The sequence below is a fragment of the Lissotriton vulgaris genome, chromosome 8 (assembly GCF_964263255.1).
Source record: "Lissotriton vulgaris chromosome 8, aLisVul1.2, whole genome shotgun sequence".
In the NCBI taxonomy this organism is placed as follows: Eukaryota; Metazoa; Chordata; class Amphibia; order Caudata; family Salamandridae; genus Lissotriton; species Lissotriton vulgaris.
Window position 1 is genome coordinate 196852773 of NC_141696.1, and position 25073 is coordinate 196877845.

A 25073-nucleotide genomic window follows, 5' to 3' on the forward strand; every position below is an offset into this window, starting at 1 on the left:
GTTTCTAACTTGTATATTTGGAAAAATATAGTAACCAACCTTTATGGAGCCACTAGGTGGCAGTAGCTACACGCTAATCAAACCACGCATTGAGAAGCAGCACGAAGAACAGGATCCAACTGAGATGTTTACAAATAACCATGTATATTGTAATGCAGCAAGCGATTTCTCTACAAGTGGAGCCATTTTTTTTGTATCTCTTCGTATTTGAATGAAACCTCCTCTATTTACAAGAGAAAGTCTTTTTTAAAGGTAAAAGTTTTAATTTGATATTTTCTCTTTGCTCTCGGTCATTACAATTACATTCCATGTTATACTCTGACTTGGGTAATATTACGTGTTAAAGTGTTGTGGGCCTTCAGCTATCGAGAATAGGGAGTTAACCGAGGAACAGTGGTACTAAATGTAATGAAGATTACCAGTATATAATCCAGACAATAAATGTATCTAGAGACACAAGGCATTGCCCTGTGCCACCTGGTTGGGCCCAGTTTTGTACCAGGCACAAGAGTGATGAATGGTTCGCCATGGACAGCGCAGTGTGGAATGGTGTTACAGAGTGATGCCAATGGGTGCATAGCTCTGCCCAGATTCAGTGACGTGCACGGCAGCCAGTACTTAATTTGTTCCTCACATTGCCCCTGCCGTGCTGCCCATTTATAAACGAACACACGCCTTCAAAGTGCGACAATTCACACTATTTCAGGCACCCGAAGGTATAAGAATTGCTTGGGCAGCAAGTAACGGTCATTTTTAATGTATATTGAAGGAATAATTATCTGTTGTCGTGGTCACCGATAAATGAGTCAGACAACACCACCTTGTGGCAGACTGTCGCAAGCGAAGATGTTAACAATTAAGTGCTGGTGCCGAGCACCAAAACCACCGGCTCAAATTAAGCACAGGCGGCAGCTAGGCAGTAGAGTAACGCCTAAATGTGGTCTTTTCCTCCAGGACACAGCCACCGTTGATGCTGCGATACGTGGTTGAAACAGGGCACAAGTGGGTACACAGCGTCCACACACTCTTTTCACAGGGTGGACGCCGTCCCCCTACTAAGAAGTTGGGACGCACAGAAATATGTTAAACTTGTCCCAGTGTAATTTTGAAACACCGGGACAAGTTCATAAGCTTGAGCACGTTGTCTGCTTTTGATTCCCAGCAGCAACGTGCAGGCAGCAAGGGGGCTTTGCTTCCCACCTCCAGCTGGGCTGAAGTTAAGGGCCCATCAGACCTCCTTTTGATCGAGTATCGGACTGGAGGCATCCTGGAACCTTGCAAATGCACGGGCGAGAAAACTAAAGCACACGGCTTGTTATCTCTTCACAGGTAGTTAAGCGATGCATGCTTTTTACTTTGTTGTATATAAGTGCATGCACTATAAGAATGTCAGGTGGGTTGGTCTGTCTCAGTATTTACACAAATCACAATTTAAATAGCACTATTTAATTTCTTTTATAGTGCTACTCATCCCAATGCAGAGTGTTAGAGCACTTTGCATAACATACACATTATCCATTCCAAATAAATCATGTAAATGTGTAAATTAATGTACAAGATGTGTTACAAGAGACAGTCAGGGTTACAAGGTGTAGGTGTCAAACCCCCTTCATAGCTCACTGTGGACTACTAGAAGGATTACAATTTATTAACTGCAGGTTACAAAAGGATCTGTGTTCATAGCAGTAATCCACTTACATACCTACACAAAATATAAAATCTGTGATCTGCACGTTACATGATATGCTTTGCAGGAGACATTTAAAAAACAAAAACATGTTATTGCATTTTCGGTTGGCATATGGTATTCCATATACATATCAGAGCATCACTTCCAGTGAGGTCACTTCCTGTGATGTCACGTGAAATGTCACGCGTCGTGACATCATGAGCTTTGATAGCCCGTGTCATGATGTCACTTGCATACTGCCTGATTTGGTCAGTCCCCCCCCACTTCTTATTTTAGGACTTGTGCCCTGGGTTGAAATGTGAACGCAGGATGTTAAGGAGAGAAGAGGGACGAAGTATCCGGTGGGCCTTTCTAGACCCTTCCAAAGACCTATCTAGAGCACGATGTTGCTAGGGAGAGTCCTGGATGGGTGTCCAATGGGGCAGAGCAGTGCTTAATTTGAGCCGGTGCATTCCGGTGCTCAGCACCAGCACTTAAATGCCAGCACCAGCTCTTATGACAGTCTGCCTCACTAGAGATGAGCACAACACCAATTGTTTATTAATTGAATGCACATTAACAATGACTAATAGCTGCCACCAAGTCATTCCTATAGCTTAGGGGGCCTAGAATAGTATGAATTATCATGCTTGTTATTGTGATGGTTAGGAGTTGACTTGTTATTGTCAACTACTAATATTGAGAGCACTGGCAGGGGCAATGGATGGTTAAACTGCAGTGGCGTCCTAATGAGGACCCTGGCACTCATTTTACAAATACAAATTAATAAGCTGGAAGTTCTACGTCCTGAGGAGAAACCGACATTCATGTCCTAAAAGGTTCGAAACGCGTCAACACCAAATAGGTGGCCACTAGATGGGCATACCACGTAATGCTCACTCTTGACTAGGTGTACTTTGATTAGAACATTAAGTGAGCTACGTAGGTTTACCTTTTGGACTCAGCCTCTGAATTACAGAACAAAAATGCTAAATGTGTAATCAAAAAGTATCAGAGGCCTTGTTTATCTTGAAAGTCAAGACTTGTATAGAACATGAGCTGCATATATCATTTATAAATTATATTGAGATTTCTAATGTAATTTGATCAGATCTATGTGTTTTGTTGTGTTAAGTGTTGTTATGTCTTCAGTGTATGTGCATACACATATATTTCAATTGTATTGGCAAAAAAACTTTGTGCAAAAAAAGTATGGTTTAAAAAAAATATATATATATATATATATATATATATATATATATATATATATATATATATATATATATATATATATATATATATATATATATATATATATACAGCAAAAAAATATCTGAGAAAGAAAAATAAAATTCATATTTTTTTCCAAGCAAAGTATTATGGTCATTTGGTGGTTGGTATAATTGGGATGATTGAAAGAGCATCAGTATTGGCAGTTGTTTGGTAGGTACTGATGAGGACCCAGGCACTTAATATTTTACAAATTAAGCACTGGGGCAGAGGCGGGCGGGACCAGCCATTCTCAGCTCTCTCGACTACAGATTAAAAGGCTGCTTTCAGACATGGGTGAGCTGAGCTGACACAAACCCGTTTATGCCACTTGGCCTCATTCCAGTTGCAGCCTCCTTTGGTGCAGGATGGGTTTAATAAACATCTGATCCAAGTCTGGCCTTGATTTCCAGTCCGGCCATAGGTGCAAGGATTTGGGTACTGGGTCCTCCAGGGGAATACCAGTGCCAAAGAGGGGGCACCACATGGTGCTGCTCCTAACTGTTTTGGCACGTGCAGACGCCCTGCGGGTGGTTTTAAATGGAGAACCTGTAACCATCTGCCTGGGTCATGTGACACCCCTGGCCAGTCATGGCAAAGCAACGCTAGGACCAATTCACCTACCCGCGCGGACTGCACAGAACAGTACAGACACAATCAAGCATACACCAACCCGCAACTATCTCTTCACCTTAGCAAGGCTGCCAAGAGAATGAATGGCTTCATGGACGGACAGGAAGTGGGGAGTGCACCAATAGGAGGGCAGCAAAAGAACGGAAGAGGAAGGACCAGGGCTGGTGCAGTGAGCTAGATTCCACATCCAGAGCCAAACTACCACACAATACGATCTGGATCTGCTTTTAAAATACAAAATCCAATGAAAATACATCCCAGAACCACAGAATGGGGAGAGGATGTGGTCCTTCGGCTAGACTGCAGACTTTGGGGCTGGAAACCAAGGTTCGAGCCTCGAGGTCGCGTCCACATCCTGTGATTCTGGGCAAATCACTTCATCTCCCCGTGCCTGAATGTGTAAAGTAACCGATCCTCTTGTAAAGCGCTCTAATACTTTCGGCTCGAGTTTGCGCTTTATAAATCTGCAAAAATATATATATATATATATATATATATATATATTCAGGCACATTTGCCCAACTTACGCCACAATGAACTTCTGCTTCTTCATTCAGTTATAAGCACATTCAAAAGACACCCATCTGCAAACTAGCAGTCAGGAGAGCGGCTGTGATATCAGTGCCTAGGCCACAGAGAGCAGGAAGAAGGAGAGTAGAGGCCGAGCTCGTGCCACGAGCTACTAAAATGTAAACGCTATACAGTGCCACAAGCAATGTAAGTATGAATGAATGAAGCTCTCTTTATGAAGGTCCTCATTCCATACCAAGAATGTCTGTATGGGTGGACAATATTGACAAATGTCCTGGTGGTAATCCCTGGATTGAGATGCACTACAGACGGTCATCCCTTTCCTGCTAGTTGAGGAGGACGAAGGACCTGCCACCTGGTTTTCATACCTTAATGGACATGCCCACCTGTCAGTCCACTGGACAGCTGGGCTGAACTGTCTTCAGTAGTCAAAGAGATCCCTCCACTGGTCACCCTGAGAGGAGACCTCAGTGGCTTCACACCATGGGAAGGGTGGGTTCCTGCTAGCCTCCCTACATGCCAATGAGCTGCCTGCAAACATGTCAGAAACAAGATCGTCTAATCTTACAAAATCAGCTCTTCCTCCACAGCCTTACCCTGCTTCAAAGAAGTGCACGACCATGCTGCCAGGAAAACCCAACAAATGCACCGGTGGTGATGAGCCGGCTTTCCGTCAGCAGGAATCCCCTGCTGCTGGGAGCCTACATCTGCAGCTGGACCACTTCCCATAGTAAGCCGCAACCACCGCTTGAATTCAGTGATACTCAAAGTACGGCCCGGAGGCCGCATGTGGCCCTCCTGACCTTTACATGTGGCCCCTGAGCAGCAGCACTGGGCTGCTGTCCACTCGACTCAGCACTATCATTAAAATATGCTAAATTATAGGCAAGCCTTTGTTTAAAGGTTAATTGAAGTTCAAGAAATGAACTAACTAGGATGTCCTGCTCCACTTAACCTAGAAACACCTTAATTTCCAAAGCCATCTTGCGCCAAAAGTGCCTCTCCATCCCCGGATCGCCACCCCGCTTGCGTTAATGTGGCCCTCTGTCACATCACAGACCAAGCTTTGTGGCCCTTGGGAAAATGTTTGTGAGTACCCTTGGCTGGAGCCTTCCCTATTGACAGACAGGAGACTCAGCTGCTTCAAGTATCAGGGGCCTACATTTTCACGCCCTTGCGCACAATGGATCCAGTTAATACCTGGAGTGTGTGCAGATTGGAGGCACATGGGACCTTGATGGGTGTCTGGTTAAATATGTGAACAATTTCAAAAAAAATTCAAAAGAACTCTGTCCACATTTATGAGTTGGTCTCATTAAATCTGCGATTAAACATTTCACCCCGATTGACGGGTAGAGCACTTTGTAGTTAATACTCTTTGTAAAGCAGCAACATTCTTGCTGCATATTGTGGATGGCAAACCTATTTTCCCCCTCCCCACTCTCTGCCAGATATGGAAAGACTCTCCCATGGATATGTCATCCATCTGCTTTCCCTTGAGGCATCTTTAGAAAAAGAAGGCATATTCTAGGTATATTATGTCAGCTTTCATTTTAATTCATGGGCAGAAGGACAGTGACACATTTGTATCAATGATTATTCACTCATGCCAGCTCCCAGCTTTCACATTTCCGTCCTCCCCAATTTTAACCAAACTATAAACACCAAAGTTGGCCAGGATACGGAAAATCCGCCAGTGGGACAGGATTCTTAGAGGACGTTGAGATGGCAAGCTTGAAGGCGAGCACAATGGGTCACTGTGTTCTTTTACGTGCAGCTGGGATTCCCCTAGGACGAGGTGTGCCATTACTCACGTCCCCAGTCTCATAAAACACACCGTATGACTAACTGGGGACAGGAAACCTCTTTTCAACGGAGAATGCCTTTAGACCTGAATTCAATTTAAAGGCACGTCAGGCCAGGCGAGTTTAAGAACCGCGCCGAGCCTTACATTGTCACGTAAGCAGCCTCCTGCTCATTGTTCGTGTAGATTAGCACTTGCCATCAAAGTGCCTTTGAAGTTTGTAGATCTTATTTATTAAGTGACGCTACTTTATTGGGTGGGCGGGTGGATGGAATAGTGCAGTTGGCAAAAGCAGTGGAATTACTGACCCTGAAGAAACAACCTGGTGGGATGACAAGAGTGGTACTGAAAAGTTTTCAGTTGGCTGAAAAAAGATTGAGTTCGACATGAGTTTTTCAGATCTGAAGGAAGAGGGCTCTAGAGAGGAGCCCACGAGTATGAAAATTCTCTCTGCCTTGTTCTCTAGAAAGTCAGATGCTGGGACTCTTAACAGAGAAAGCGAGACGATTTGTGGACTGGTGTGAAATGTAGGAACCAGGCTCAGAGAAGTCTTACATCTTCAACAGCCGTGTGAACCATGCTCAAGGACTTGGAGACGATGAAAGTCCAGATAGGCAGCCCAGTGGAGGGACGCCAGATGGATTTTAGTGGATATTTAAAGTGGAAAGTTTGGAAACTTATGAAATGCCACGTTTTCAATTACCTCGAGTCTAGGAATCACATATTTTAGAAAGACTTACAGTTACAATTTCGCGGTCAAGGCACGAAAAGATCACCTTCTGAACAACTACCTATTTTCCATCTAAATAGAAGATAAATTGTCTTCAGGATTCTTAGAAGGGGCCTGCAATTATATCATCATATCTAATCCAAGAAATCAGAATACAGAGCAGCTACCAAAGCCTACAAGGACAGAATAAAATGCGTGCAGTCGTCCTTTTTCGAGGAAAAAATCACCAAGGCAGCCTCAAAGCCCAAGGAAATTTACTGCATAGCAAAAACCCTCCTGCAACTCCCAGAAAAAAACCCGAGACCCTTCGAATGCACAAACCCGCTGTAACAACCTGGCAGATTTCTTTTTTCAAAAAATCAATACAATTTACACCTCCTTCTCCCACTCTGGAACTCCATTCCAGACACCCCTCAACCCAGAGTCCCAGCCTTTAGCTGCACTTAACCATTTCCTTCTCCTAGACATCTCTAGACTCGAATCCATTATGCATCAGGTAAAATCCGGCTCCCCTAATGACCCTGCACCACCTCGCACCCTACTACCAGTCATTAGCCATATTCTACCTACCATCCTGGAACTACTTAACACCTCGCTATCCACTGGCATCGTTCCACCCCTATGGAAACGTACCATTGTCAAAGCTCTCCTTAAAAAACCTAATCTTGAACCAAACAACCCCACCAACTATCGACCCATATCTCTGCTGCCCTGGCTTAGTAAAATCCTGGAGAAACACACCAACACAGTGTTGACAGAGTTTCTGGAAGACAACAAACTCTTAGACCACACTCAGACAGGGTTCCGCCCCCTACATGGGACTGAAACCGCCTTGATCGCAGTGACTGAGGAGGCAAGGAGAATTTTAGACCAGGGAGGCTCTGCAGCCATCATTCTCCTCGACCTAAGTGCCACCTTCGACACTGTGAACCACGAGATCCTACTGCACCGACTTAGCAGTAAGGGAATATCAGGGACTGCAATCACCTGGCTTAGATCTTTCCTCTCAAATCGCTCCTTCCAGGTTTTTGAGGGTGACGTCATTTCCCCTAGCAAGCCCCTTGACTACGGGGTGCCGCAGGGCTCTTCCCTGAGCCCTACACTATTTAATCTATATACGAGCCCCCTAGCTGAGATCGTCCGCCCTTTTGGAGTGAAAATTGTCACTTACTGTTTTGAGTGTGCCGTTGGTGTATTCTCCCCAAAAATTGAATTACAAGTGAGGTGAATATCAGTGGATGGGCTCCTAAATTTTTACCTCTCTCACTTTACATCCTCAATTAAAACACTTAGACTTGCAGAGCCCTTCATTTCTTCCAACATGTTCCTTTCCGGCACGGTCCCGGACTCTCTGGCATCTCCTGAATGTGATGCATTTAATGCTTTCCATCCTGCGAGCCCTGCTGCCAAACACAAGAAAAATAATCTGACTCATGTTCCAAAGCTGCTGTGTGACTATGCAAGACCTGAGACGAGTCACTGTTAGCTCCTATAGCTAATGGTCTCTTAGCATGTAGGGAACGTCACTTCTGTGACTGGTTCACATTTTAAGATGGTTTAGGACAGGCCTAGCAGTTAACATTCTTTAGATACACTGTTTAGTAATCCTGCCACTACTTTGGTTTCTTAATTATGTCCTACTACACTTGTCCACCTAATTCCTCTCATGCTAGTAGTGCTTTCCTAGGGTGTCATGTGCCTAACACTGGTGCTTCTTTGGCTTCAGCTTACGCACCAGCTATTGGCAATTGTTTCACCTCCCTTGATATCCAGCCTGTTCAATCTTCTAGATATGGCAGCCACCGGACTACCTCCAACTTTATAACTTCCGAAAGCCATATCACAGGTCCGTCCAATGTATCTTCTCCTCCACCCTCGGCTCTGAATCTCCCTCCCGAAGCTTCACCTTTTGTCATAATTCTGACCAATATTCCTGTTTTCCCCCAATCTACTGAAGGCCGCATCTCAACTTAAGAATAATGTGATGCACTGGTTGTCCACTAAAATCACTTTACACTTTGCTGCCCGGTAGGGTTGTGCTTGAGAGGCGAAATTCCCTGGGTCAGCTTCTCATCTAAAAGTGATCATGGGATTGTGTGGTTGCCAATATTAGATAGCCTGCTGACGTAACTGATAGTCTCCCTAAATTAAGCTTTCACGCCACGCCTAATGATTCAATTAAGGTTGTTCCCCTGGGCTTTTTCTTTTATGAACCCTCCTCTAAGGCTAATGTGCCTGTATAAATGAAAAACACTTCTCAAATCCATAAAAGCCCATTATAATAATGTATACTTGCTGACGTTGAAATGCAGATGGAGGTTCTGCTCCATAGTCTCAAGGATTCCTTTTCCGGACTTGCTGATTTATGCGGATCATTATTGTATGGCCTTGGAATTCAACGTGATCTTGTTAATCTATACTATTTTTTTTTATCATGTGAGTATTCCAATTTTTATAGGTAGAGGCTGTTCTTCTAGTATAGATAAAAAATGTGTATATCGGGATAGGTCTAACTTTGTAACTGAATATTCTGTACAGGTGAGCTCTTCTAGTGACCACAATCCTCTTTTCATTTCCATTTGTTTGCCTGGCTTTGAGGTTCATTATCCTGCCTCTGCGATCCGTCGTGAAACCATTAAGAACGGTTAAGAATCAATAGGTATCCCGTTGATCCTATTAGCTTTTTAACAATTTTGTTGGGTTTTACTTTTGATCTTTTTGATGTTCATCTTTCATCTTATTGAAGTCATGGTTCTGTTATAAGTTATTTTAGGTTCCTTTCTGTCATTATTTCAAAGTTGCTAACTACATCAGTTCTACTCAGCAGCACACCTGAATATAATGTAACTATTGTTCTGCAGCAAACTTGTGTCTTCAGGCTGCTCTTTCTAGATGTCCTAGATATAAAGTTGAGATTGCTTCCTGCAGAGCAGCTTACAAATTGGTTCTAAAATGAAGACGGGGCATTATTAGATCAGATGGTTGAATACAGCTGGAACAGGCTAGCAAATTTAAAGAGGTTTCTTTTTTTGGGAAAGTAATTAACACTTTATTTTTTGGGACGGGATCTAGAACTTTTTTTCTAGCTTCCCAAATCTCAGCAGCACAGTGGGTTATGCACTTTAAGATTATTTATGACCGTGTTGGCTGCTCCAATACCCCACTTTCTCATTTGACCTAAACATTAATACTTGCTTTATCTTTGATTATGCGGATGTGGTAGCTGCAATTTCAGAAGGTCTGTCTGGTAAAGCCCCTGGACCATTGGCCTGTTTCAACCGGCACCATTTTACTTTCAGAAACTGCTAAGGATCTGAAAAAACTTGCAGATGTTTTTTCACCTTAATGGATAAACAACGTGTAGATACTCATCGTTCTAAAACTCATATGATGGTTTGTGGATCGAAAACAACTAAGACAAGGACACTAAATGTTAAAACCAAAATCAAATCATTGAGAGAGTTTATCACTTCTCTGATCTGAGGGTTATGTTCAATTCAGCTATGTTTCCTTGTTTTACCTCATATTTATGAAATTTGCCCAATATGTGGAGGCTGTTTTTAATTTTGTTTCCAAACTGGGACAGACACCTCTATCAGATGTTCGTGATCTACAAAATGAAGTGTGCTCCCATTTTGAGCTATGGCACTGCTATTTTGTGTTTCTCTTTCAGTGCCAATAACAACAACAATAAACTTGCTGCTGTTGCAGGTTATTGGATGTGCCTCCTAACACTTCTCACTTTGTATGCCGTGTGACGAGAAGTTTATTTTTCCGACTCCTTTACAATTATGGCTATCAATTTGGTCTAACCCTAAAGCCTCTTTCAATAGGACCATTATTATTCTTCAGCACAGAAAGAAAATTGTCCATAAATATTTCATCATAACATGACAAGAAGGATCCAAGAAACGAAGAATTCTTCGATGTCTTCATTGATTTCTTTAAAGGATTTTCCAGCACAACTTGCCCAAGTTGGGCAAGTTGTGCTGGAAAATCCTTTAAAGGAATCAATTAATAACAATAATTTGTGTCCACTTGTGCAGTATACTAGAAGACTTACTGGGTTAGAGAATGTGCGGACGCTTCTCCTTCGGGAAAACGCTACTACCCAAAATTTGGAAATAGGACCATTATTATTGATGAAATGAAATTAAAAATAGAACTTATGAAGCGCACGTACACCTACGGTTTCTTGGCGCTGGGGTGGGAGGGCTGGCCAGTACAGATCGAATGGGCTAGTTGTAGGCTAATGAAAAAATCCAGGTTTTCAAAGATTTTCTAAACTGAACATAGGATGGGAGGAGGCGGAGTGCAGGGGGAAGGGAGTTCTAAAAAAGAGGAGCCTAAATGGAAAAACGCAAACCACCATGTTTTTTACGCTTGAAGAGATCGGGGTGAGAAGATTGTGACTAGAAGAGCGAAGATCACGCTGGGGAACATAACGGTGCAAGAGGGAAGAAATAAAAGAAGGTCCCTGGGAGAAAAGAGCTTTGTGGATCAGGCAGCTGAGTTTGAAGAGGCTGCGCTGAGCAACTGGGAGCCAATGAAGATTCTTTAAAGGGGGCTTGGTGCGGGAGGATTTTGGCAGACCATAGACCAACCTGGCCGCCTGGTTCTGAATAAGTTGAAGGCGTTTAGATTGATATGCTCGTATGCCCACATAAAGGGCATTCGTATAATCAATACGTGAAATAACTAGTCCCAGGATGGCCTGTACGAGAGCCTCGTGAGAGAGGAGTCTGCTGATTTTGCGGATACGACGTAAGTGGAAAAAACTGGTGGAAATAACTGAATTAATTTGTGCCCTCATAGAGAGGTCCTTGCAGATGGTAATACCAAGGCTCTTAACAGAATCAACAGGGGAAGGAGGGGAACCGAGTGAGGGTGCCCAAAAGGTAGAATTCCAGGGGTTACCAAGGGGACCGGTAAGAACTAGCTCCGTTTTGTCAGGATTGAGCTTGAGAGGATTCAAGTTCATCCAGGAGATAATGAAGTTCATAACATAATGAACATTTTGTACAGAGGAAGGGGAAGAGTAAATACTGAAAATAAGCTGAAGGTCATCCACGTAGTTGAAGATCGTGACAGATTTGTGTTTAAGCTCTGAAATGAGTCAGCGTATATAGAGATTGAAAAGTAGTGGTGAAAGTGAGGAGCCCTGCGGGACTCCACAAACGAGGTGTTTTCCCGCAGAGGAAAAAGGAGGGAGAGACACTGCCTGAGTACGATCCTGAAGAAAGGAGGAAATCCACTTCAGTGGCAGCCCCCGGATGCCGGTGTGTTCGACACGTTCAAGTAGGATGTTATGGTCTACAGTGTCGAACGCCGACGACAAATCCAGGAGCACCAGAGCTTGGGAGATGTTCTGGTCAGCCCCCTTTCTTAGCTCTTCATGAATGGCCAAGTCAATAGATTCAGTGGAGTGCTGAGACCTAAAGCCGGCCTGATGGGGTCAAGGAAGTGGGTAGATTCAATAAAAGCACTCAGGCAGTTAACCACATGAGCTTCCAAAACTTTACCCAGATAGGGGAGGAGGGAAATTGGGCGGAAGTTTGAGAGAGCAGTTGGGTCAGCTCCAGGTTTTTTCAGGATGGGCGAGACCACCGCTGTTTTAAATGGGAGGGGAACTATCCCTGAGGAAAGGGAGTTGTTTAACAAGGAAAGAGGGGGTAAGGGGATGTTACGGTAGATTTCACGACTAATGTGGGAGGGACAGCTATCCTGAGGGGAGCCCGACTTGACTTTCCCTAGGAGAGAGAAAAAAGTGTCTTCCGTGAGTATATGAAACGTAAGGTAATGGACTGGATTTGGGGGTGCCATGGTGGAATGTGAGATGGTAGTGGTGGGGATACTGGTTTTGAGGTTTATGATTTTTTCAATAAAATAGCTGTTAAGGGAGTCGCAGAGAGATTGAGAGGGAAGGGATTTAATGGTGACACGGTCAGGTTTGACCAGTTCGTCCACAATGGAAAAAATTGTTTTTGATTTGCAGCTGGAGCTAAGAATTTTTGCAGAAAAATATGCAGCTTTGGCCCTCACAATAACCTCTTTATACTCATATAGGGCATTCAAAAACAAGGATTTTTTAAGGGGGCAGTAGTGAAGCCTCCACTTGCGCTCCGATTGGCGCAAAGCAAGCTTCCTATCCCTGAGATCCTTGGAAAACCAGAGTTGTGCTTCATGAGGTCTCTTAGTTTTTAAAGGCTTAAGGGGGGCAAAATTGTCTCTTGCCTGGGTCATCCAGGAAGAGAGCTTCAGCCTGCAGGTGAAGTGAACAATGGGGGTCCAAGAGATCAGGAAAAGTGGGAAGGATGGAGGTGAGGTTTGTGTAGATGGAGGGGATATCTACTGGTTTCCAATTTCTGACAATGGTGGGAGCTCCTATATATGTGGCGGTAGTGGTCGGGAGGCTGATGGAAAGGGAGACAAAGTAGTGGTCGGACAGGGCACAGGGGGATACCTGAAGGTCAAGGATATCCAGATTGAGACTCCAGGCCTGGTCCAAGGTGTGTCCTTTAATGTGGGTGGCAACTTTGATGTGTTCTAAGAAGTGAAGCCCGGAGAGTAAGTCCGTGAATTGCTTTGAGTGGGAGCTTCCAAGAGGGTCATGAGGCCAGTAATTAAAGTCACCTATAATAAGGAGCCTGGCGTGGTTGATCACCAGCTCAGCAACCAGGTTGCTAAAGAATTGAACAAAATTTAAGGAGGGATTAGGTGGGCGATAACAGAGAATACATGCCAAAGGGAAATGTTTTGAGTGCAAAGTAATTGCGAGAATATCAGCCAAGGGGGAAAAGGGGACTGTGATAGAAGTGAAGGAATGTGGATGAGCAATGATAGCAGCAACTCCCTCCCCCAATCTTCCCATCTGACCGGTTGGCCTGAAGAATATAGTAATTGCCAGGGAGAGCAGCCAGAATATCTGGCATGGACTCAGACGAAAGCCATGTTTCAGAGAGAAACAGGATATCGGGACTGAGGGTGTTGAGCAGATGGAAGATCTCAACCTGGTGTCTAGGTAACGAGCGGGTGTTTAAATACCAGATGGAAAGTTTGGTGGGAGCGAATTTAAGGCGGGTGGTGGCAGCGGAGGGAATCTGAGAGACATTCAAAAGTGCGGAGATAGGGAGGGAAAATGGGTCATGAGAAATATTAGAAAGGGCCACAGAGGGCAGGGAAAGAATCCCAGTTGAGGCTAGTCTGCTACGGAGTTCACTACCAATGGGCCAGGCGCCCTGGAGATTTTTGAGCTCTGCAGAAGAATAAACAGGGGCGGAATAGGCAGGGGTTAGGGCCCTAGGCCCTGGTCGGGCGCAGACGGGTGCAGACGGGCTTGCCTTTGGCGCGCCGCCGGCGTGTCCGATGCGCGCGTCCGCTGCGCAACTTGTAGAGCATCTGTTTAGTAGGGCAGAGCAGCCAATAGGGGAGACAGATGGGAGTGTCTGCGTGGCGGATGGGCCCGGAAGTAGGGAATCACTTCGGGGGCCCGAAATCTCCTCCCTTGTCCCTCCACAAACAATCCAAATGCTTGGCGGTGGACCGGGGACTGTGGAGCCGGTAGTAGCGGTGCAAGCGCGCAATTAGCCCAACGCAGGTAAAAGAAAGAAAAATAGCGGGGTTTACATTTGAAAATTGAAAAGTTCCTGTTTTTTTAAAAAGCGATGGTGCCCTAAATCAGCGTTCGCCTAAGCCAGTGGAGTACCGGATAACAGGAGCCTGCAAGCTGCACGGTGGACGCTCCTGTTATGTAGCCAGTGGGGATAAGGCTAACCCAGTGGGAGTGTCTGCGTGGCGGATGGGCTCGGAAGTAGTGAATCACTTCCGGGACCCGAAACCTCCTCCCTTGTCCCTCCACAAACAATCCAAATGCTTGGCGGTGGACCGGGGACTGTGGAGCCGGTAGTAGCGGTGCAAGCGCGCAATTAGCCCAAAGCAGGTAAAAGAAAGAAAAATAGCAGGGTTTACATTTAAAATTGAAAAGTTCCTGTTTTTTAAAAAAGCGATGGTGCCCTAAATCGGCGTTCGCCTAAGCCAGTGGAGTACCTGATAACAAGCGCGTCTTAGCTTCCCTGATGCACTTAGAATTCCCTGGCTGAAATTGAATAATCTTCTTTTATCAACCTCAGCAGATTGTGCTGTTTACTGACCCGGATTACATTGTTAAGTTAGATAAAAACAGGGGTAGGCAGCCCTTTCTTAAAAACTGCAACAGTACTCGCAAGGCTTCCGAAATTCATAAACCTTCAGTTATTGCATATGTTGTGTTGCAGAACTCATTTGCCTTGGAGTTATACGGATCAGCTGGTATGCCACCCAACCCCCAGAAGACAAAAGAAAATTCTCCTTTGCCTTTTCAGGTTGGGCTCTATTGGCTGCATACTTTCTTTCCATAATGGGAAATACACCTCCGATTCCATATATTGTTGTCAATGTGACCAAGTCTCATCCCAATCATTTTTGCACTTAATCTTTTTTTAAATGTTCTAAATCTTTTTCCTTAAGTTTTTTAATCCCTTTGCTTAAAGCACACGGTTTTACTAGATGTAGGCTCAGTAGGCCTGCTTTGACGCATTTGCAGATTGCTGTTCAAATTAAATGTTTGTTATGTATCAGGGTCTGTTTTTTAAATGTGTGGTCAGCTACAGTAACTTGTTTATGTTTTAATGTATTTTATTTGATGCAATTAAATACAATATTATTAAAATTGTTTGTTATATTTGTTGGACCGGACCCTTTCTAAAGGGCCTTCATTTGCTAGACCTGTTTTTGTTGGCTTTTAGAACTCAGTGCACATTACTTCTGATAATCGGTATTAAAATGTATGAGCTCTCCATTGAAAACGTAAATTTTACCTACATCTGATTGGTACATTTCATTTACTTATAAGGTACTGCATGTACCCAAGGCCTGCAAATTAAATGCTACTAGTAAGCTGCATGGCTCCGTGTGCTAACCACTAAAGTAGCAATGTAAAACATGTCTCAAGCCTGCCACTGCAGCCTGTGGTACAATTTTAAACGGTCATATCGACATGGCAAAACAAAACTTTTGCCAGGCCTAAACCTTCCATCTTAATCTTTATAAGTCGCCCCTAAGATAGTCCCTTAAGGCACCTAGCTCAGGGTGATTAGTATTATAAAAAAAGTAGGACATTTGTGTTTATTTTACATGTCCTGGTAGTGAAAAACATCAAAAGCTGTGTTTCACTATAGCAAGGCTATCTCACCATAGACTAACATTTTGATACCTTATTACAGTTAATAAGGGATAACTTCGGTTTTGAGAACTGATAGAGAAATGCTTCTTCCACTCATATGAATTGTAATTTTACATTCTCTTTAATGGTAAAGTCAGATGTAAGTTTCTATTTTGACAAAGACACTTTTGGTAAGTTGGCATTTTTCTGTCTAAACTAAATGTGCTTTTCTGCCAGCGTCTTAGGACTGTGAATAGTTCTCCTGTGTGTGTTGTGTGTTCACCAGACATGGAGACAAAAGGGCTTTGGGTGTGGGGAAGGGTGTTCCCCTACTGAGCAAGATTGCCTGGGATGTTTTAATCCGCCTTCTTCAACCTCAAATAGTAACCTGAGAGCAATGCCCCTCCACTTTCTGACTTCTGATGCTGCCTGCCCTGCCACTGATAAATGCAGCTCGCACCTAGACCTGTCTGCCCTTTGTTACTCTGGAGAGTTTGGAGCCAAATCCAGGAAACGGGGAAGGTTAGGCAATAGGGGAATCCCCCACCCACAGGCTGGCCCTGGCTATAAGGATCGCATCTTAAGAATCTCTCATCAGAAGACCCCTGAGCCTGTGGAAGATTCAGAAGGACTACCCTGCTGTCTGACAAAGGAATACTCGATCTGCTTGCTTTGAACACAATCTCCTCAGAAGTGACTCCAAGTGTCAGTTGTCTGGTCTCCTATTTGAGCTACAGGAATATAATAAGCTTCAAGAAGCCTCCTTGGACCCGTCTAGCTGACCAGCACTACATAGCATAGACCTGCTTAAGCACGGCTGCTAGTTTCTGCTTGAGTGAATCCTCCTGATCCCCAAAAGGTGATCCAAAAGGTGATCCCCAAAAGGTGTACTCCAGGTCCTGCATTCAAGAGGCCTCCTTGCACCTGTCTAGCTGACCAGCACTACATAGCATAGACCTGCTTAAGCACGGCTGCTAGTTTCTGCTTGAGTGAATCCTCCTGATCCCCAAAAGGTGATCCCCAAAAGGTGTACTTCAGGTCCTGCATTCTTGGCTGGAAATAGAGGGTGGAACATTTGCCTCAAAACAGAACTCCAGGTGAAAATCCAGAGGTTGTATGCTCCTCGTGACTGCGAGCGTATTCTTCGCACTAAGAAATTACCGTTTTTGGTGTCCACCAATGCAAAGTCCAGTGAGGGCCTGCTCTTCGAGTCTACTAGGACTGTCTGCATCAGCAACGACTGCGGTGTCTGTCAACTCAAAGCTCCAGCATGGACCAGCTTCTTGCGCGGACAACGGAATCCTCGCTGACCTCACTAACACGAAGCTCCAGCTGAGGCTCCCGATGTGGACGTGGACTTTGAGAAGGTAAACTCTTCACCGGGACAAACCTTGTCACTGTACCAGACCATGTTCACTAGCGGTCCACCTGAACTGGTGGCTTTGACTTGGTCCAGCACCACCAGATACCCGCAAGAGGTGCTTTGTGCTTTTTGGTGCCATTTTCACCTAGAACTCTAAAAATTCATAACTTCGGTTCTACTGATTATGTTATTTGGTTTCATTTTACTTATTAAATTCTTTTGTATATCTAAATTTATTAGGATTTTTTCTTGTGATGTGTTTTCACTTTCTTACTGTTTAGGTGCTGCATACATACTTTACACATTGCCTCAAAGTTACGGACTGCTTTTGTACCATGCTACCAAAGGGTTACACATAGAATTATTTAGTGACTTTTCTGTTCACTCGGACAAGGATTGTGTTAGTTGAGGGGGCTTTCACCCCCTTAACTAACAGCCTGAATTTCTTACAATATTGTAATATTTATTGACATGACTTATTTGGTTTGACGTCTTTTTTTAAATAGCTGAATAAAGCTTTATTTGATGGAGATGGAATGCACTACGATAGAAAATGTGCCAAGTTAGTGTGTTTTGCACAGTCTTCGGTATGGACTGGTATGGAAAAATGGCTGTTGCCATGGAGGTTGGAAAGGACAGTTTGGTTAACACCTACTAATTTGTAACTTAAAAGCTATTTACTAATATTTGCAATACTCTGTCCCACTTCTAAACGCCTGCCTATTCCAAATAGACATAAGTGAACCAATGAGTGTGAGCAAGCGCCCTAAAGAGCTTCATTGTTCAGGGGGTGTAGAGGAAGGAATTACTGTACAGGAAACGGGTGTAAAAAATGAGAAAATAACAAAATTGTGCATTTGCACCTTCCCACTTGCCCTCTAATTGGGAATTTTTCACACAGCTGACAGCACACAATCAGAGCATAAGGTTCATAGGCCATCTCCATGGGAACTACAAAAGTAACATTTCCCTGGTGTGGGACTTGCACTTATAAGAATCACAGGAAATTGTGGAAATCATTCCCATAGACATTCCAACATGGAGTCACTCACTTTTTATGACTTGGCCACTATGTACTAACCAATGCTGAATAATGGTTTAGTCTGAAATTCCTCTCATACCGGTTTGAAATGAACCACAAACACCAAGTGAGTATGTTGAGACTCAAAATAACCACTGCATGAGGATAGTCCTATATAGCCCGATGCACACAGGAGCCCTTGGAGATGTAACCACATAGGCTTGCACTGGTTTCTGAGTAAATTTCCAATTTTTAAGGAATTTTCATCGAATGTGCTACTAAATGGGACTTACTCACACTTACATTTTTCTACAAAGAGGTAAACCTGCTGTAACAAATTCTAAATATACTCTTTGGATGTGATTAAATAGCACACAGATGACAGTTGCATTGCCCTGTATTGCTTTTCCTTGGAGACATACGAGTATTCGGTCGTGGTATTGCCCTTGGAGGGTTGTTCCTGTGGTTTGTCCGTGCTCAACGTAGTTAGAGTGGGGTTGTGTTGAATACACTTTTTTCCCTGCCAATGTCTTTGGAAGTAAGAAGCCAGTTAGAAACACAGCTGCTATTATTTGTAAACATGGTTGTTTCCTAGTTATGAAGTTGTGCTGGTGAATAGGGCTCTGAACACTAATCTTTGTTTGAGGTGAGAGCTTTTTATTCCAGGTGTTGGTAGTTACTGCCAGTCGGCAGCAGTGTGGGAGTCCATACATTGCAGATTTTTATGTTCTCTTCCCCCAAAGAGACATTTGATTGGACAGTACGGTTTTCTTCCACATTCAGTCCCATAGCAGCTAGTAAAAATGCTGTTTGTTTGCATATTTCCTCCATATTGTATTTTCCAGTTTCCTTTCAAAATGGCCGACTGAGACCTGCTGCAGCTGAAACTGCCATCACATGTATTAATTACGCAGCCAGCAATGTTTCTCTCGCCTCCACCTCCTCTGCATCCATTCCTCTATCTATTTCTGACTTCTCGCATGCCTCCCTCCGTCTCTTCCATTGCAAGTAGTGGTATTTAGGAGCTTCTGATCCAAGTCAACTGTGCCACAAAAACAATTAATAGGTTTTATAATGCACCAAACTGCCCAGTGACACCCTACCATGCCCACTTTGTCCCCCAAATCAAGCTGCTAAAGTGGGAGGTTCATGATGCCTCGAACTGGGCCCATTAGACCTGTTTGGTCATTCATAGGGTGACCAGATGTCCTTGTTTTCCCAAGACGGTCCCCGTTTTTGGAGAAGTGTCCCCGTGTCCCGACACTTTTCTCCAAGTGACTCAAATGTCCCAGTTTTCAAACAGTGTCTGGGTTAAACACAGAAATGTCCCTGTTTTTCATTGTTCCGGTTGAGCACGCGCGTGCATGCTCTCTTTTTTGGCAAATATATGCTATAGTTCTTAAAAGTGTAAATGTAATAAAAAGTACTAATGCTGCTGCTTAAAGGAGAGGGGTGCCAATTAAAGACCTCAGATTTGTTGTCTGTAATGCTTCATCTCGGTCTGAAGAGGGAGCTGTTGTAGTCCCTTTTCTATGTCTATGACAGCTGTCAAATAGTCGTACTTTTATGTTGATGATTACTGCAAACCGCAGTCCTACTTCTATGTCTATGACCTGTCCCCGTTTTTTGTTTTGAGAATCTGGTCACCCTAATCATTCAGGATCTGTGGTAGAAAGACTTAGTTGATGGTGTCAAACTTCGCAACAAGTTCTGGAGAGGGTCTAAGAGAATCGTCCATTACTTGCAGAATAGCCAATCCTGTGCTACTGGCAGATTTGAAACCAAATTCGGGAGGACTGGGCAGGTTTTTTTCTTTAGGTATTGGTGTCAGCTGATTCTCCACACATCTTCCCAAGATCTTTGAATTCATTCTAAGCATTGCTAGTTTATTGAGACAAGTTATAAACGTGGGGATGAAAGATTTAAAAGTCAGACTTGGGCATTTGACTTACCATTCAAAGGGTACTAATGCACTAATTACGTTTGGCTGCACGCTGAAACTGAACCTGGGTATTTCTGCTATATGTGCTACAAAAAGTGTTACAAAGTGTACAAATACTCCCCAATTTCCCACAATGGACCCTATTCACAAAGGTACTTTAGAATACTTAAAGTTGTACCCTCTTAGGTACTCTTCTATGCCTTTGCGATTTGGCACCAAGACATCTAAACTAGAATATAATGGGAAAATTCAGGGAAGACTCATGAGCAATTCGTACAAATAGAAAGGAATGTGCCCTCTGTGCACTTTTACTAATAGGGATTTAGTCATTTTTGAACCGATTCACAAAGGCAGGTTAGAGTACGGAAAAGAGTACTTCAGTAGTACTGCTAGCCGTACTCCTACATGCTTCTGTGACTCGGCCTCAATGGGTGTAGAAAAGAGAGAGCCTTTCCTTCCAGTTAACCATATTTCAAAATGAAAGAAAGAATGAAAACCAAAGAATAAATATATGGTTCACTAATTTTCCAAACCTACACATGCAAAAACGACGCAATACAAGGACTATAAACACATTAGGGCAGGGAAAACACATGCACGTGAACAACGTTTCAGAAAACTATACCTTCGATTGTGAACATTTTGAAAATGAAACATGGCGAACCTGCCTGGCAGTGGGAGATTACAACCCTGCGTGTTAGAATTCAGGAGAGTTTCTGTTATCTTGACAAAGTGGTGTTTCAGGCCGCAATGCCTATCTATCCCACTTAATGTCACTAGCTAAAGACAGACTGCAAGGAGAAGACTACATAAACACAAACTCATTGCCAAACCGAACCGTGTTTCAGTTAGTGCCCATACACCACCGTCTGTTTACCTTGAATATCATCATTGAATGTGCAGTATTTGTTGCGATACTTGTTTAGGAGTCTGAACGCGTTGGAATTGGCAAAGTCCTCAAACTGGATAAGGCAGTTCATCCCGTACCTGTGAATTTAAAGAAAAAAACCGATTAGAAACCCTTGTCTCAAACATTGACATTTAAGTTTATCGATATGGAAACATGATTGGAATATGACAAATGCGAATATAGAATCAAAAGTTAGTGTTGGAGAACTAGAGGGTTCATTCAGTACAGACTACTTGTCACCATTTCTCTTTATTTTGGAAACCATAGCTTTGTTAATTCCATCACAAACCCCTAGATGTCACTGTTGTTACAGCCTAAGCCAGCCTATCCGCTAACACACGGATTTAAATGAATGAGTGTACGCACATACCACCACTTCTCAATCACTTATTTAATGAAATAATTTATAATTTCAAAAAGTTGTTGTGTTGAGAAATATTGAGATGGCAATGGTCAAAAGAAACTAAAAAAAACGAACCTGAATGTTCCAAACTATATCTGCGGATCCTTCTACCGGATTGGCTGTGGTCCAAAGTGCTTCTCTTGCGCCGAGGGGTCTCCTAAAGTCCCCATGTAACATGATGAATACACATGTTGTGTATGACCCATGTTTATAATACGATCGACCGTTCTTCCAAATAAAAACACAATAAAAAATCGTCAATGCAGACGCTCTGAAAACTAGTAGTATTTATTAAATGGGCCGTCAAGGGTAGAAAAAAAACATAACTGGTCCCTTGGCCCAGTCATGTGTGGCTAGCAGTCATCAACAATAGGCAATGCTCCTAAGCTCTTAGCCGTCTGCTTGGGTGTTGAGACCTGGTATGACGTCATTCACCATCCACCCCTTTAAGCAGAGTGTGACAGAGTGAACTTTCCATCTCTTGGAAAACCCAAATGTTGACACGTACTAGCCCGGTGGGACAGCTGGGACATCCAAAGCAAGAAAAAGAGGGTCTGTCTTAAGAGGGGTAAAAAAAAACATTAGTTGAAGTCGCATTTAAGCGCTTCACGGGCCCATATGGTGCATGCAGCCAGTTGATAAATATATGTGGAAAAATGGATTGTCCTTTGGAGATTGTAGGACCACTAATATTTTCTATCAGTCACTCCAAGCTTGCCGGGGCTCACCAGTATGGGTGAATCCTGCTTAATGTTTGCCAATGCACAACCTTCTTCGTGACTCGCAGGTGGCTCAGACACGTTCCCATGGCATCTTTAGGCATTATTTTAGTACTGGAAGGTGTTGCTTACCAATTTTGGGTTCCGTGACAGGCTAGAAGGCGTGGGAAGGAAGAGTCATTTAGTGCAGGACTAAAGGGTTCGAAATCTGCGGGGGTCACATGTACAATTTTACCCCCTTCTAATCCGGGACAAAGGCCCCGCTCCTCCATCAATCACACAGGCGGCCTAAACATCTGGCCACAGGTCCTGTTACATAATTTCACATTAATTAATGTCAACTACGGCAGCTATTCGCAATGCAGGTTTTCTATTTTAATCTTTCCTTCTGCACACCATGAGCACAGTATCGTTCCAAGTTAAGCCTGTGTCTTTTGTCTCCAAGTTAAGGTTGTGGATTGCGCTATCAGGCGTTCAGTATATGCAGGTGAATGTTGCGAGGCCGAGGGGTGCAGCGAGCGCACGCATGTCCTGCTGAAGCTCCAAAGCTGGCCCACTCCTTCCTTGTCTTGGTGGTAGTAAATAACCTCTGGGACGTGGAGTAATTATTCTCAGATAGGTTTAAAGCTAGGGTGCAGTAATGTGACAATTCCTCCTAGCATAACAGCGCACACAGGGTTTAAATGTGTTGCTTCCAGAAGATATTATAAGGCAGTCACCATTTATATGCTTGCCATGTTATGCAAATTTCACATCTGCATCTTCCACTGCATTAGAGGGCCCCTCCCACACCGTGCATAACGTGTACGGCCTGGCGGCAGAGACAGGAGTGGGTATGAAAAATCAAAGTATAGAGCACTCCATGACATCACGAGATTAGCCTCACACAGCGCAGCAGCATTTTGCAGGCGATGCCCACCTGTCCTTCCTTCCCCCTCATCTTGCCAGTGCAGATCATTATTATTCGGTAGTGATCGAGCGCTGTCCCTGTGGCCTTCCTTGCTTTAGAATAAAAAAAAATAAAAAAAACATCGGTTCCCGGTGTTAAATGCAGATACTGGTCTGGTGCTTAGTGGACTATTGCATCCACTGTAGGGGCTGTGTTGTGTCTGACCCCATGGTCACACAGGCTCAAATCCACAACAAAGCACTTGACGGCAGTGGGACACAGCAGCCAGCACCTCTGTATTTGTTTGCCACTAAGGTAAGAAATGAACAGCATATACTCCAGCGTGCTCAATGTCCAGCACTGTGCCATCCACAATGCTACTCTATATGTAGGAAACCTCCATATAAACAGGACAAAATATTGGTTGACAGAGCACAACACAGCAAAGTTTTACAAAAGACTCCAGTGAGTCCGCATTAAGTTATGCAACACTAATACAACTCCGATAGGGCGCTGTGTCTGACCCCATGGTCACAGGCTCAAATCCCAGCACGTCCACTCAGCCTTTTATCCTTCTTTTGCTTGATAAAATGAGTACCATTAAGCTAGGCATCAATAAACGTATGTTATTCATCGCCAAGATACCTTTCGTAGTGAAGATGCGCACAAATACATATGGGATGACAAGATATTGCATTCCGTGATTTGCAACTGCACTTGAAACATGGTACATATGGCCTCGAAACTCCCAGCATGCAACGCGTGCTCACCTGGGGGAATTGAGCTCAATTACGGTCTCCACAATATGAACATGGATGGGCAAATCCAATAGGTTTGGGATTTCGCATAGCTGCAGGACCTCAAGCCATTACCTGCGGTTTGCCTGCCGTGGCTGGAGAATCTGGACCACGAGTCCCAGCTCCCTTGGGCCTTGCTGACGCCCACACCACATCATTGCGCATGGTGGCGCTTTATTCACCGTCACGGGCTCCCGCAGCACTGGATGCGCGCAGGCTTGCCCGGGCCAAGGGCGGGCCCGTCTGCGCCCATCCAAGTCCGGTCGAGGTCGGGCTGGGCCCACTCTCTTGGCCCAATTGGAGCACCGCCGCCTATATCGCTGTGTAACTCTGACCATCCACGGCCCCCTCAGCGGTTGAGGTTAAGGTAGGAAGGTGTTTGGCCTTACCCTATTTTATACCTGCACGTGTATTATTCACGTGGACTATAGGGGAGCCTGCATGCAGAGTGTTTCTCGTGTTTTGGGTATCCAGGTGTTGCATCCTGTTACATTCACAATTCAGGTATTTATAGCTGCTAAACTTTTTTGGAGTAACCTTGGAGCTATACTCCGCCAGTCAAGTGCTCTGAACCGCCAATACTGAACTTATTGATCTTATTATGGGCAGGCGTAAGGTGACATTAGCATCTGGAAGGACCACAGCAGTCACTTCAGCCTCAGTGGCCACCATGGACTTGTTCCTCCAGCGTGCTGCCGCAGTCCTGGACAAGGAGATTGAGTTGGTTAACCACCGTAGAAATTGTTTACAGTGATTTTTGATGAGACAAAAATGAACTTTGAAAAAATGGAAGAAATAATTTGCAAGAAACATAAAGAGTTGTAAACTAAAGGTATTGAAGCAAACCCAGATGAAGGGCATGTGGCATGGCAGTTATTACCCCCAGCAAGCACACAGTAACATCAAATGCAACCATGCAAGGGAGCTCATTTCTGGTTGAGTCGGGTGGTTTAGGGAAAGGGACAGGCACCAAAAGGAAATCCCAATCAACGGGGGCAAGGCCAAAAGATCAAAACCTAATCTGCTCCCCAAAGCCCTAACTACCACGTCAACATTGTCAAAGTCAGACTTGATGGGCACACTGGAATCATTCCACGTAATGATGGAGAACATGTTGGACTCCAAGCTGGATCCGATAATCCATTGTCTGACATTGATGGAAGAGTTTAGCTGATCTTAAATGCCTCGCTTCAC

General features: G+C 44.0%; 1 protein-coding gene across 1 annotated transcript in view; it reads right to left on the minus strand.

The window, feature by feature from the left end:
• Positions 1-25073, minus strand: part of ME3 (malic enzyme 3) — a 137022-nt gene that overhangs the window by 54910 nt on the left and 57039 nt on the right. The window contains exon 4 of the mRNA XM_086933976.1: positions 21039-21148. Within this exon, the coding sequence (XP_086790102.1) occupies positions 21039-21148 (110 nt within the window). The remainder of the gene's footprint in view (positions 1-21038; positions 21149-25073) is intronic.